Source organism: Myxine glutinosa, chromosome 10, assembly GCF_964187855.1.
Source record: "Myxine glutinosa chromosome 10, kmMyxGlut1.1, whole genome shotgun sequence".
NCBI classification, from domain to species: Eukaryota; Metazoa; Chordata; class Myxini; order Myxiniformes; family Myxinidae; genus Myxine; species Myxine glutinosa.
This window is the reverse complement of record NC_136270.1, coordinates 96,643,603-96,659,156: the sequence shown is the minus strand read 5'-3', so window position 1 is coordinate 96,659,156 and position 15,554 is coordinate 96,643,603. Positions and strand designations below refer to the sequence as shown.

Here is a 15,554-nt window from a genome sequence, read left to right as displayed (position 1 = left end):
CTCAAAACTTTTTCGGGGGTTGCGGCACTGGACGTCATCCGTACTTAAAGGGTTAATAAGTAACGGATGTACAAACGGAAAAGGTATTTAAAATAAATAAATAATTCAAAATTATCTGTTTCTTGTGAAGATGGTAAAGTGTATATAAATAAATGTCTGCGCAGCCCCCTTCAAATGCATGTCTGTGGAGCCCCCCTTCAAATGCATGTCTGCGGACTGCGGAGCCCCCTTCAAATGCATGTCTGCGGAGCCCCCTTCAAATGCATGTCTGCGGACTGCGGAGCCCCCTTCAAATGCATGTCTGCGGAGGCCCCTTCAAATGCGTATTTTTCCTTTTTTTTTAAAGCTTCTGCAGCTTCACCCATGCAGACACTCCTGCTTTATTATATAGATAATGCAGAGGTAGCATACTTGTATTTGTGCCTTTGAGCCATTTAAATTGTGTTTGATTCAGAACTTGACTATAAACTGTTTGATTGGTGCATCGCAGGTAGTGGCTGGGCCGCTAGAGGGCCCATCTTTGTCCATGGTCGCTAAATATCCCATGATGTCCTCCTAAAAGGGTAGCGAGTTATTGCCAGAACCCTGAGTAAATTCCAAATTTCCTATCTGAGTACATGGGGCACTATATCAGCAGCACCGCTGCAGTGCATCAGGACACACTACTAATGTTGCAAATGATGTATTCTGGTTTATCCTATTTTGGGTCAAGTGTTGGGAGGTACTGGTCTACTTTTAAAGTACATCTTCTTTGTTTGTAAAGTGATACCCAAAGCGTTCAGTTTTGTTGAATTATAACATAGTAGGCCCATTATTATCACAGTTTGAGGCTATTATAAACGACTGACAGAAATTCAGTTGGTTGTAAATGTTTTTTTTTAGTTGAGTATTCATGCAAAATCCATAAATGGAGTCATTTTGAGAGTTGGACGTCAGTCTTTCCACTGCTCTATTTGGGAGAAGGAATATACAGCAGATCCAAAACTTTCATTCCAAGGAGTTTGAATGTGTTATGCTCCTCTGTAGGTAATTGTATACAATTAGAGCTTGTTTTCATATTTGTTTTCCTTTGGACTTTTGATCATTTGTATGTTATAGTGCATACTTAGACGATATTGGCAATCAGTGTCTGTAGCCAGGTTTTGAGACTTCATTGTTTTCTGGGTCGTTTAGATCCAATTCATTTTCTTTATGTTAGAATATCTCTATTCACCTTCACTCCTTCATTCCTCTTTTCTCCCACCTCTGGAACAAACTCCCTCACTCTCTTCAATCCCACTCCTCCCTACAGGTCTTTAAAACAGCTGTTCACCACCATCTCTTATCTTCCCCCATACAAAACCGTGATCTTTTCTACCCCCGCTAATTTCACCCCAAAGCCACTTTCTTGAAATACCAACTTCTTTCCTGGAAGTCCTTGGTGTCCTTGTGTTTTCTACTTCTCCCAACCCCCCCCCCCCCATTCCCACGTCTCCTCCCGCCCCCCCCCCCATTCCCACGTCTCCTCCCCCAAAGCCCTCTCCCTCCCACACATCTCCCGATGTCCCTGATCTCAAATGTTGTGTTTGTGTGCTTCCCCTTCTCTCCCAATCTTGTCTACCGCTCCCTCTTTTCATATATTTTGTTTGTCTGTTTGATTTTTTTTTTGTGAAAAATGTGATTTTTGTGAAGATAGCTCTTTCACGAGCCTCGATTCTGTATACAAAAAAAATAAAAATAAAAATATTGAGTTTGCAAAACGACTTTTGTGAAGGTTCATGTGTATTCTATCTGCTAAGGCATAGTCTACATTTAATATGCATTCAAGATAAGTGGGAGTAAAGAAAACAGAAAGTTCCGTTTTGCACAGGTCATATGTTGTGTCATTTCTGGACTGAATCCGTCATTCCATCAGAATCCCTAATAAGTGTCACCATTCTGATGGATCGATGCATTGAGTACAGAAATGGCATAACAATTTTTCCTTATAAAATAGTGCCAATAAACAAGATTTATCCACCCAGATGACATTATTATACCATATTCAAAAAGGGTGAGTGAAGCAAAAAGCTGCCAGTGAAAGCAGTTCAGATCCATTGATCTCTATACTAATTGGATAAGAGAGGTAGTTCTTTTTTGCCCGCCATCTTTGCTTTCCCACGAGTCCCCAAAACAAATGAATGGGACTGTTAGTAACTAAGGGAAATGCCACTTACCGATGAAATGTGATTTCTCTTCTTGATCACCACCGTCAGCAGCACACAATGGCATTCCATAAATACTATAACATTACTTTTTCCAACCTGGGAATGGACTAAAATCATGTCGGAATGAAATAAAATCAAGTGGGAAAGGAGAAAAATCAAGTAGGAAGGCGGAATCTGCATATGGCGATCCGCGAAGTTCACATTTAGAAAGGAGAAACCATCACGGCATGTCGTCATTTACTTGAACTCGATATCTCTTTTTTCATTCCAAACAGCATAACTCCAATCACAAATTAAATAACATTAATATAAAAAATAAACTTTTACCAACATTCGTGACATAAAAAAATATTTAAATCTTGATGTGAAGTTCCGTATGGTTGGGTGAACACAATTACGAATTCAAAATCGTAATTGTATTCACTCAATTCCAATCATCAATTGATACTTTAACAAAACAATTAACATGATTAACGTTTAACGATTTAACATTACGATTGAATGACGGTTGCATTGGGATATTATCAAACCCGCACATTGCCGTCATCTGTCCACTTCCGGATTCGCTGCAGGTTCATAATTCTCATCAAAATCTAAACAGTATTTGTAGAATTTCAATAAAAGCCACATCCCTGTTCATATCGGTAAATATTATTCCATCGTGTTTGGAAAAACTGGAAAATTGAAAAACTTGGAAAAATTGGAAAAACAATATAGCCTATTTTACTCCAGGGGGTCCCAGGATTACCTACCCAAAATATTGTTGCGATCAGTTCAGCCGTTTTTGCGGTACCTAGGAATGGATGGATGGACGGACGGACAGACAGACGGACGGACATTTGGTGAATTCTAGGAAAATTGGTTACCTGCATTCTGCCTATATTACTTGGGACTAATAAAGGTTCTGCAGGATTTTGTAGAAAAGTTGATCACATGTGCTATTATCATGCATCTTCCTTCCAGATAAGAAAAACCTGCAGTGAATACTGACTGTCATATGCTTTACTGGAGACATGTTTCCTTTGCCTAAAATTATGGCATAATTCCTAAGACGAAGTAATGAAAAGGTCATGTGATGTACATCATGGAAAAGTCCCTGTGTATGTTTGAATTGTCATCAACAATGATTTATCTTCCACTTCACAGACCAGCACGCAAAGCCATGGCAGCAAATAGGATTAATAGGGACAATCCTAATGACTTTACCCGGTGCAAATCAGAGGGAGACCTCATTGACTTCAGTGACCCACATCCCTCCCAAGGTTCTGCTAAACACGGAGGTAAGACCACCCGCTGCTCCCACACACCATGCCACACACACAAACGAATTCCCACTGAAACGAAGGAGAGTCGCTTGCAAGCAATTCATTGTCTGATTCATTCTCAAATTGGCCTCGGGACTTATTACAAAATGTCTGCCTCTTTCAAAGAGCTTTGTTTGTGCACAGGAAGATAACTGCCTGTGGGAGAAATAGCACTTCAGTGGGTTTATTGAAAAGGGGTGAATTAGTTAATATTATGTGCATCATCTCAGTATTGGTGACAGCTTGTTTCACTATATGGGCTGTTATGCACATACATATATCCATTGCTTCAAATTTAGTTTTGGTCGTGTTTACCTCCGCCACCGAAGGTTGATGGAGGTTGTGTTTTCACCCATGCCTGTCTGTTTGTTACTTACAAAAATCTAAGATTTTTCAAGTATATTGGTTGGTCTTGTGCGTTATTACTTGGCAAAAAAAGAATATTTTTTTTGCAAGTACAGTATGTTGATCACTCCGGTTCAAGTGTGTTTGTGTGTTTGTTTGTGTTTGTCTGTCCGCTCACTTATACTTGCCTACAGGTCACAATTTTAAACCGATCTTCACGAATCTTCACCAAATGGTAGAGTTCGTGGTCCGACAAAATCCTATATGCATTTGAGGTCAAAAGGTCAACATAGGCCAAAGGTCAACCACATTTTTCGAATTTATAAAATCCTCAATTTTCATCCGATTGACTTGAAATTTGAATTGAATTCACATGTCGGCAAACTGAATTCAACCACCAACTATTTTTGAGATCAGCATGGGCCAAAAGGTCAACATAGGCCAAAGGTCAACAACAATATCAAATTTCTAAAATCCTCAATTTTCATCCGATTGACTTGAAATTTGGAGAGGATTTACATATTGGCTAACTGAATTCAACCACCAACTACTTTTGAGATCAGCATAGGCCAAAAGGTCAACAACAATTCCAATTTTTCTAAAATACTCAATTTTCATTCAATTGACTTGGAATTTGAATGTGATTTTCATGTCAGCAAACTGAATTCAACCAACAACTATTTTTGAGATCAACATAGGTCAAAAGGTCAACATAGGCCAAAGCTCAACCTCTGTTTTCATTTTTCTAAAATCCTCAATGTTCATCCGATTGACTTGAAATTTGAATAGGATTTTCATTTCAGCTAACTGAATTCAACCAACAACTATTTTTGAGATCAGCATAAGCCAAAAGGTCAACATAGGCCAAAGGTCAACAACAATTTCAAATATCTAAAATCCTCAATTTTAATCAGATTGACTTGAAATTTGAATAGGATTTACACATCCGCTAACTGAGTTGAACCACTAACTATTTTGAGATCAGCAAAGGCGAAAAGGTCAACATAGGCCAAAGGTCAACGACTTTTTCACATTTCTAAAATCCTCATTTTTCATCCGATTGATTTGAAATTTGAATAGGATTTTCATATCAGCTAACTGAATTCAACCACCAACTATTTTTGAGGTCAAAAGGATGCTCTACTCCTACTGAGTGCCATTCTACTTTGTTCTGTTTTGCCAAGTGTCGCTCTATGAGTGATTTTTCATTCTGTCTGTCTGTTTGTCTGTCCATCCGTCTGTCTGTCTGAATGTCAGTTGCCTACAGGTCACAATTTTCAACCGATCTTCACGAACCTTCACCAAATGGTAGAGTTGGTCATAAGCAAGAAGCCTATTGTTTTTGGGGTCAAAAGGTCAATAGGTCAACATAGGCCAAAGGTCACCAACCTTGTCAAATTTCTAAAATCCTCAATTTTCATCTGATCGACTTGAAATTTGAAGAGGATTTGCATATCTGGTCACTCAATTCAACCACTAATTGTATTTTAGATCAACATAGGCCAAAAGGTCAACATAGGCCAGACTTGTAAAATCCTCAATTTTCATCCGATTGACTTTAAAAAAAATTAAGAGGATTTGCATATACCACGTCACTGAATTTAACCACCAATTATTTTTGAGGTCATCATCGGCCAACAACTTATTTTAGGGATTTCACAAGTATTGTGCTTTGCACGACATATCTCTTGTTTGTTTGTCTGTCTATCTGTTTGTGAACAAGATATCTCAAAACGTTGTTTACAGATTTGCATGAAACTTGGTGGACAAGTTGGGTATGTGACAAGGACTAATTGATTCGATTTTGGTGAAGATCTGAATATGGATTCGTATACAATAATTATTTAATTTTCAAGTGATTCTTCACCGTTGAGAGATCGGGCCAAAAGCGATATATATCATGATATTTAAAAAAAGCTATGGATGAGTTATGACTAAACTAGGTGGACGAGTTGGTTTGGTGACAAGAATAAGCAGATTCGATTTTGGTTCAGGTCTGAATCCAGATCCGGCCTATCAGTGGGATACAAAACATAAACTGTTCAGCCTGGCGGAGGTATGCACTCTACCGAGTGATGTACTAGTTTTCTTTTGCATCTATAGCCAACAGCAAATTTGGACAAATCCCCTTTTATCTCATCTGTGAAATTGTTTCCAAGTCTCTCCTATCTTGCTCATCCCTGCCACCCACAACCAACTATCTCATGCTGTCTCCCATGTCTGTCAATGTTTTCTTCTCTTCTTTCTGACTTTGCCACCTCACTACCAGTCGTGACGGCTTTCAATATATTCTACAGATGAGATGCAGTAGTACAACTAAGAGCGCATACCTCCATGAGGCTGAAGACTTTACACTGATAGGCCAGATCTGCATCTGGACCTGAACCAAAATCTAATAAGCTTCTTCTCATCACCTACCAAACTCCTCTACCAAGTTTTGTAGCAACCTTTCCACAACTTTTTTTAATATCATGCAATATGTCGTTTTTGGCCCTATCTTTCAATAGTGAAGACACTTGTAAACTTATAGTATCCGGATCCAGATCCAGGTCTTCACCAAAATCTAATAATTTCGTCCTTGTCAAACATCTAACAATTTCATCCGAATCCATCTTTAACTTTTTGAGATATCCTGCTCACAGTCAAACAGACAAACAAGCAGGGGTGAATATACGTAACCACCTTCGTTCGTGGATGTAATAACAGGCAACCTTTTAATTTTTTAAGTAAGTTGCCAAACAAGTTGGATGTGCAGATGCATTCACTATCGAAGAAACGCCATTTAAATGTTTAGGGTAAATCAAGGCTCAAGGAAAAGTTGAAAGAAATTTACTAATCCGATCATTTAACTTACCTCTAATACCATGATATCGTCACATTCGATTTTGCTGGAAGATAACAACCATAATATTGCATCGTTCCTCCTTCGTAGCATTTGCAACTACAGTGCTGGATTATGGTCTGTTACAACAATTCACACAATGTTCCAAGATGTGCCAGAGTGCTTTGACCCGAGCTTACTTTGTTATTCTGCACTGTCCAGGACTCTTATCAACGTGTTGTCCTCAAACAAATTCCAAATATACACAGTATAGTATGGCAAGGTGTGTTGTCATCATGGCGGAATAAGGACCGTCATCCCAGAATTGTATCAAAGCCAGGAGCGAAGCATTGTCCAAAATGTCACAATGACATACCTTTGCAAACCATTCGCTACATTGCTGCGTAAGCAACATATGCCCACCCCAGGTGCATGCAGGTTGTGAGGGTTCATTTCAAGTTCGGGTGTCATTCCCATTGGAGCGTGAGGCCAGACTCATCTCATCTGCATTTAGGGCATGCTTGTTAAAGTTCCCATTCCCTCTTTCCGAAATAATAAGCAACTTTGTAGGGGTACCCTGGTCAAATTTCAACTTGGGGTTAACACTTACTAACACTAACTGAATGAGTCAGTAGGAATGGTGTGATGTTGATGTAACATAGGTATGATGAGCCATGCAGCCTTCTTCCTCCTAGTTTTAACTTTCCTTGTACTTGTATGACTGTCAGCAAGCAGAGTGTGTAATTAGATCCAGAGTGACAAAAAACAATCAGATAATTTAAATATTTCCATTATGTGGCAAACAATAGTGTGTGTCAAACACAGAAAACATTTTAAAATCTGAAGACTATAGCTGGTTGACAAGGCCTGATGCTTGAGCGAAGGTGGCAGGAATTTGGAATTTGTTAATGGTGCTGGTGATAACCCGCCCACTTTTTACGAAAGACAGTGTGAGATCCTACCATCCACCAATGACCAGTGCTGGCAGATGGATACTTCAAATTAACACCCATCCAATAGACGGCGAACACATTGATGCCTCACCCTGCTGGCAGTTTTCTTGTGGGGTTGAGATTCAAACCCAGCCTGGACAGCTAAAAGACGAGTGTGAATGTCTTTAGGCTGTCCTGCGAAACTTTCAGTACCGGTATGTTGTAGACTTGTACTGAATTAAGTGGTGCATGTTTTCTTAGAGAATAGTTTCACTTACTTATAAATAAATATTTAATATTTTTATTGCTTTTTATGTTCTTTCTTCCACTCCCTGCCTTTGTAGGCCCTGCGCCTTTTTGCCTACAGGAGGTGGTGGCAATTCAGGATCACACGGACAACACATTGACAACGCTTCGCTTCTCGCGTGGAGAACACCTTTATGTGCTGGACTCATCAGGCCCAGCTTGGTGGTATGCCCACAACAGTCACAACGCAGGCTACATCCCCGCATCACATGTGCGGCCTGTCATGAATGGGGGCCTGCAACGGACCACACTAGCGGACTCTGGTATGGTCGACAACTTCTGGGATAGTGATGAAGTTCACTTGACCATGGAGCGGCATTCTGGGAAAACAGCATCGCCTTTAAGCATGAACAGCACCACAAGTAGTTTAACCAAGACTCAAGATGAAGTGCAGCACAGCCCGGTTAATCACCAAGAGGGTCGTCCCAACGAACTTCTAATAGATTTGGAATTTGAGCCTAAAATGACGAATGTTGCAGAAGAAAGCGATGTGTTTCCCACAATGAATAACCATCAGAGATGCCTAAGCGTAAACCCTACAAGTGTACGGACTGCTTTTGCCAGCACGTTAGAGAGAAGAATGACTGTGTCAGGTGAAAGCAACCCATTTTGGAAGATTGCTGCCATTTCAAACCCTTTCCTAAACCATATGAATGTAAATGTTTCTCCAAATACTTTCAGTAAAGCTTCTGAAAATACCTCGTTGGATGATCCTCTGATCGATGTAAGTGATACTATGCGAGGGACTCCTGGCTCATCGATAAATAATGATACATCTCCAGTGCTAAAGGAAAGATTTACAAGTAAAGAGAACTTGATGAGTTTGTATGGATCTTCCACCTCAAAGGACTGGACTGAAAATAACAAGTCTGAAGATAATCTATCGAGTCCTATGATTGAGCCACCTAATCTATCAGCGGAACCTAGACAGCGATCGAAAAGCATGGCTGAGTTGTGTGCAACAAAGGAAAGTATCAATGGGTACTGCCCAGAGGGAAATTTCAGTTCCACTGGCCTTGCAAGCGCCTCAAAGCCCGAGCTCTTACACGACAACCGGCAAGCTTTTCGTGAAGCCTGGTTGAAGCATCGTAAGCTCACCCGTTCCTGCACTGATCTTGGAAAGACTCCTGCGAGCATTCCCCATCAACCACTGATTGTCCAAACATCAGGACACCTAGATTCAGCAGGTGGCTCAGTACAAATACCTGACACATCTATCACCTTACATGTGCCTGAAGGCCACGTTTGGCCAGGTGGGACACGGCAGGTCTCTTTAAGAGCTCTGCTCGACCCTCCTCTTAAGCTGAGCGGCCACTGCAGCACTGTAATCACACCACTTGTCCAGGTATTTCTTGGAGATTCTCCTACTCTAAAGCCACCCATGCTTGAGATGAAAGTATCAGCAACTGTAAAGCCAGACACTAAAAGCCAGAATGCCGCTGAAATTGTGTGCTTCTCTGGCACAAGCCAAGATGGCCCTTTTCAACCACTTCCTGACCCATGCATTCATGGAGATTTGCTTCAGGTGTCTTTAAAGTCAACATTGCAGTCCACATATGTAGTGGCAGTGGCTAGAATAAAAACATTTGACACAGCGATGAATAACCTCAGTAATTCTGCTCAAGACGCAAGCCTACTTTCCGAAGTGAATGCATTCCAAAAGGAAAGCGAGGTAGTTTGTGAAAAACTGATCGACATTGATTTTGATCTAAACCTTAATCAACAATCGGCATTCAATCAATCAGAGCCCCGACCAGCACTGTCACAAAAAACTGGAGTTTGGAACTTTGTCTACAGAAAGTTGACGGTGGGTCTTTATGGACCAGCACAACTTCCACGTTCATTCACCGCAATTTTAGCCATATTTGGGCATCAAGAAGTGCCGCGGAAGATGCCGCTGTGTGATGCAGCCCATGAAGGAAAATCGAAGAAAGGTGCGAAGTCTGACAATTTAATATTGTGGGGCAAACACGAATTTGTGCTCAGTAACCCACAGGATTTGGAGCTCTCTCTCTTTGCCAGTGAATCTATCATCCAGCTGGTTGAGAAAAGCAGGCCTGTTCGAAGCTTCCATCTTCGGTTGGGTCGTGTTTGTAGGTTACCTTTTCCTTTCAGACTACATGGAGAATCAGCATGGCCTCACTTCTCATTAAGAGTTCAAATTCGTGATCAGCCAGGTGACCTCCTTTCTCAATTTTCTGTTGCTGCTCCAACAAGTGTATTGTCCAAAAGTAAGGCCTCATCACAAAGACGTTTCTTAAAGAGGCGCGAACAAAGCTCAGTAACTGCAACTCCAAATTCAACACCATCACCACCACCACCACCACCACCCCCACTTCCACCAATCAAAATACCCGTATTCCAAGACCGCTCCGTGGTGCTGCCCCATTACGCCATAGCTCTATGCACAATTTCACGGCAAAATAAGTCGCCTTACCTGCTGGAATACCGAAAGGGAGATGTGTTTGGTCTCCTGAGTGAAGAGCGTCTGCATGTGCGTGGTCACAGCAAAGTCAAGGAATGGTTTGTGGCTTATGTGACAGGACGCCTTGGCCTGGTTCATTGCAAAAATGTCAAGGTTCTTGAACCTCGACTTGCCAAGCGTTGTCCGAACAATGTTCCACTTTCCACAGGCATTCTTCTAGACCTCCTCTTGCGGCCTTGCCGCCACCTGACATACAGCTACGTGACACTACGTGCCACAGTTTCGGAGGGTGTTGCTGACTGGAAGATGCTGGCACATGCACTTGGTTACAACAAAAGTGAATTGGACATGTCCCTGAGGCTTTCAGACTGGAACGAGGCAGAGCATGTTGCTGCTGTACTCGACAAATTACGCAAGGATTGCAACAGCCAAGAGCTCAGGCCACGACGGTCTTTTCCAAAAGAGCTTTTCACTGTAAGTGCAAATTTAAAAAGAATGTTCTGATTTATATCTTGCATGATAAAATAACACTGAATATCTCATATCATGATGCATACAGCATTAGGTGAGAGACATCACTTGTTTATGTTTAATATGGCATGTACACACCATAATTTACAGACTTGGCATTTAATATGGCATATTTTTTTTGTGGGGGTGAACTTACTTTTCAAGATGACTTAGAACCAAAAGTTCATTGGAATTATGTTGAAATTATTCTAGATCTTGTTAATGTGACCTTTAAAAGAAACAAAAACCACATTTGACATTTCGAAGCAAATAAATTGATCCTTGAAAGTGATGTAAACTGATATCAAACTCAATTCATGGACAGTACTGTGTTAAACTTCTGTACGTTTTCCAGAAGTATCTCTTTATTTTGCACATTAGCCAAAACAAATTCCAACAAAAACAAAAGCTAAATTATGACTGGGATTACGGACAGTAAAATTACAGTTCAGTACTTCGTGTAACCCCCACGAGCATTCAGGAGAGCACGTACACGTCGAGGCATGCTGTTCACGAGATTTGCCAAGGTTTGGACAGGAATCGCTTGCCATGCAGTGACAATAGCCTGCTGCAATTCATGCACAGAGGTAGGCTGCTGGTCCAAGTTGTCGATTTGATGCGTTAATTTTGCCCACAAGTTCTCTATCGGATTCATATCCGGGGACATGGCAGGCCACTCCATATGCTCTACACCACGGTCAGCAAGAAAGTGTTGGATCATGCAAGCACGATGAGGCCGTGCATTGTCATCTTGGAAGACAAAGTTTCCTCGAAAGGCTGCATGAGCAAATGGAAGCAATGTTTCTTCCAGAATGACCCTGTACTTGAACTGGTTCAGGTTTCCATTCAGAACAACCAGGTCAGTTTTGCCCCCTGCATGAAAAGCAGCCCAAACGGTCACCCCACCACCTCCAGCTTGGACTCTTGGCACTATACAATCTCCGTTGTGGGCTTCATGCACTTGTCTGCGCACATCGGACGCAGCCATTTGACGATAGACCAGAAATCTAGACTCGTCACTGAAGGTCACGTGATTCCAGTGTCCTGGCTGCCATTGACGGTGCTCTCTGGCCCACTGCAATCGGCGCTGGCTGTGTTGTCTGGTCAGGCGTGGCTTTCTCAGGGGACGCCTGGCACGATAGCCTGCTTGAGCCGGTCGCTGGTTGACTAGCCTTCTGGATACAGGCACATTTGTCAGTTGCTGCCACTCAGCCCTAAGCCGATTAGCTGACTTGGTACGGCCATTGCAGACTAACCGGTGGAGCTGGCGATCATCTCTCCTTGTGGTTCTGCGTGGACGTCCTGGCCTCGGTATTGGAGTAGGGACACCCCTCTGAGCATTTCGTTTCAGGATCTTTGACACCTGACCTTGAGTGATGCCATACTGCCGAGCAATAGCACGCTGTTTCATGCCAGAATTTCGTAAAGCCACCACTCCATGACAAACAGCGTTGTCAAGTTGACGGGCCATCTCCAGAGGAAGCGGCAATAACTTTTGTAGACGTGCAGCACTGCAGCAGTTGTTTTCCACTAATACAGAATGCAACAACCCTTATATACCCGATTGTGAAGCCAATCGTCAAATGTACCTGTCCTTACATTTTGTCACGCCACCTGTGATATAATCCTGTTATTGACTTCTTGCTGCGATAGACAATCAGTGACATGGTTCTTTCAACAAAGACATCACCGAAGGGTAAAATAAACTCACCAGATTGATATACTGAGTTCAGAAAGTAAACCCAAGTCAAGAAAAAATATATATTCCATGTTAAATGCCAAGTCTGTAGAAACGTAGACACCAAATTATCCATTAATCTTATTATTCCCATAACAATCAACTTCCCATCTTTACAAAGAATGTACAAGGTACTAAAGACACAGGAAGAGGTTATTTTGCCCATCATGCTTGCGCCATATTATCACATCCCAGCATTTGCAACCCACAACATGTAGTGTGAATTATACAGCTACCCAGAGTTGGCGACTCGAGTCGCAAAATTTTGTGACTTGTGATTTTACTCAGACTCGGCGAAATTAACTTGAGACCAGGACTTGGGACTTGGTGTCTGGGGACTTGTTTCTTGCTTGAGACTTGAGTTTATGGCTTGTTAACAATGTTCGGAAAATAATCGTTGAATAAACATTGAATTAAAATGAGGTCGAGGTCAAAAATATTAGGTCAACCCAAAAAGTCCCAGCTAACTCCAAGGTATAGCTCGGACATTGGCAGAAAAAGGAAGAAAAACCTAAATGGTGGTTTAGTACTCCCAGGGTGTAAGACCATTCACAACACCATTTGATTTTGACTGCATTATTTTTTCCGACCGTGATTTGAAATTGACCTTTAATCCGTAGGGGTATGAATATGATGTAAATAGATCGTAAATGTGCCTTGTTCTAGGCTATCTAAAAAAGGGCAATGTCGTTCAAATCTGACAAACCTCAATCGAGTTATGGTGAAAAATGTTAAAATGACTTTAATTAGGTCATTACCACATTGGGTCAAGGTCAACATTCAGGTCAACCCCGCGTACTTTCTATTCACATTATTGGTGCAAAAGTTCATTCTGAAAGTGATCAAAACTTAAATAATCTTTATCCGATTTTCATGACGTTGAGTTTTATGGATAAATTAATTTATTTATTTACACTCTGCCCAAAAATACTGAAGGTCATGGTCATATGGTGATCTGAAAAATTATGGCCATCTTTGGATCACAGGCCAAGGGTAAGCCTCCTGCATTCGGAGGAGGGATTACCCTTGGCAACCACTTTGTGATCACAGATATCTAGTTGTCAATTATGTAATGACATCTTTTTTAAAGGAAAACATAAAAAAAGTACGGTACCTTAAAACACAACAATTGAAGTTAATTAGTTTGTACATTTCATTTTATGTCCACAATAAATCTATCTATATAAAGCAGTAAAGTATGTTTGTTTGTTTGTTTGTTTGTTTGTCCTCTTATAACTCGAGAACTACTCATCGCAGAGCAAAACCAAAGGCATATTCGGAATCAGTACGTCTCAGAGCAACTACAGCACACCTTAAAATTTAAAAAACTTCGCGTTTTAAAATTATGACGTCATCAGCGTATTTCGGAACGTTAATTTTTCAACTTCATATTCGGAATCAGTACGTCCCAGAGAAACTTCGTAACGTTAATTTTTCAACTTCATCCAATTGACATGGGACCAACGGCATGTGACAGAGAGTGAAACATTTATTTGACGACAATGACTTCCGACTTCCGGGTTCGGAATGCGGGACCAATGCCATTTGACAGGGAATAAAAAATAAATGCGACATTCAATTGACGACAATGACTTCCGACTTGACTCCCCCCTCCCCCCCTCCCCTCTCCCCTCCCCCTCCCCTCCCCCCTCCACCATACCCCCTCCCCTTCTCCCCTACCCCTCCCCCCTACCCCTCCCCCTCCCCCCTCCCTCCTCCCCCTCCCCTCTCCCCCTTCCCCCTCCCCTCCCCCCTCCCCTCCCCCCTCCCATTCTCCCCTCCCCCCTCCCCCTCCCATCCCCCCTCCCCCTCCCCATCCCCCCCTCTTCTCCCCTCTCCCCCTCCCCCTCCCCCTCTTCTCCCCTCTCCCCCTCCCCCTCCCCCTCTTCTCCCCTCTCCCCCTCCCCCTCTTCTCCCCTCTCCCCCTCCCCCTCCCCCTCTTCTCCCCTCCCCCCCCGTTCCCCTCCCTGCCCCTCCCCCCTCCCCTCCTCTCCCCCCGCCCGGCAATGCCGGGTACTTCTGCTAGTACTGTATACAAGTGAATTAGAAAAATCTCCTCACATGTCTGCTCTGATAGCCGATCATCAGGCTGACTTATAAGCTGCACTTGTGTTATTAAATTTATTAATGACTAGCAGGAGTACCTGGCACTTACCTAGAGGGGGGGAGCATGGGGGGGGGTGGGGAGGAAGCAGAGGAAGGAGGGGTGAGGAAGGGAGTGGGGGGAGTGGAAGGGGGAGGGGTAGGTGAGGGGAGAGAGAGGGGAAAGATATACTACATATACATATTTAGGGGGGGGGGGTGTGGCTTTGACAGGCCCCTCCATTTTGGGAAAGGTGGGGAAGTGAAGGAGGAAAAATTTACCTGTGCAAAGAGGAAATTGTAATACCCGCTGCCACCATCACCAGGTGGCGCTACACGGGACACATTTACATAGAGAATTTACGCCCCTCTCCCAGTCCCCCACACTCCCGAATGAGGCCATGGCCACATAGCTTATGTTACCTCCCAGACAAAGTTGTATTTGTACCCCAAGTAAGGTAGAAAAGTGTTTATAGCTGGAGTACCCGGCGTTGCTCAAGCAAAAAAGAAACATTAACATATTTGAAATGAGGGCAAATATAATGTAAAAGCAAATAAATCCAAATCAGAAAACATCACAAATGTCAAATCATCATTTTACCTTTTCGTTGAATATATGCTGCTGAATGTGCTCACGTTTCTGAGTTAAGTACGATGACGTTCAGGAAGAAGAAAAAGCCTTACTACCAACTTCGACCACCTCCGGTATTGTTTGATTATTTGTGTTCAAATGTCTGGTGCTTATTTTGGATTTATTTATGTGAATGTGTACGTGTATATAACTGTCATAAATCAAAAAGGTTAAGGTACTATTATAGAGCATTTTTTTTAAATCCATAAAACGAACTTTTTATCATAAATAAATTTCTTTTTGCATAAAACACTCCCAGGCACTCACTGATTAA

The 15,554-nt window shown here is 42.2% G+C and overlaps 1 protein-coding gene across 4 annotated transcripts in view; it reads left to right on the top strand.

Moving 5' to 3' along the window:
• Positions 1 to 15,554, top strand: part of LOC137433941 (SH3 domain-binding protein 4) — a 71,690-nt gene that overhangs the window by 52,217 nt on the left and 3,919 nt on the right. For all 4 annotated transcript variants that reach the window (XM_068126449.2, XM_068126450.2, XM_078785915.1 and 1 more), the window contains 2 exons: positions 3,333 to 3,466; positions 7,933 to 10,793. In XM_068126449.2, coding sequence (XP_067982550.2) covers positions 3,349 to 3,466; positions 7,933 to 10,793 — 2,979 coding nt within the window. In that variant the 5' untranslated portion in view covers positions 3,333 to 3,348. The remainder of the gene's footprint in view (positions 1 to 3,332; positions 3,467 to 7,932; positions 10,794 to 15,554) is intronic.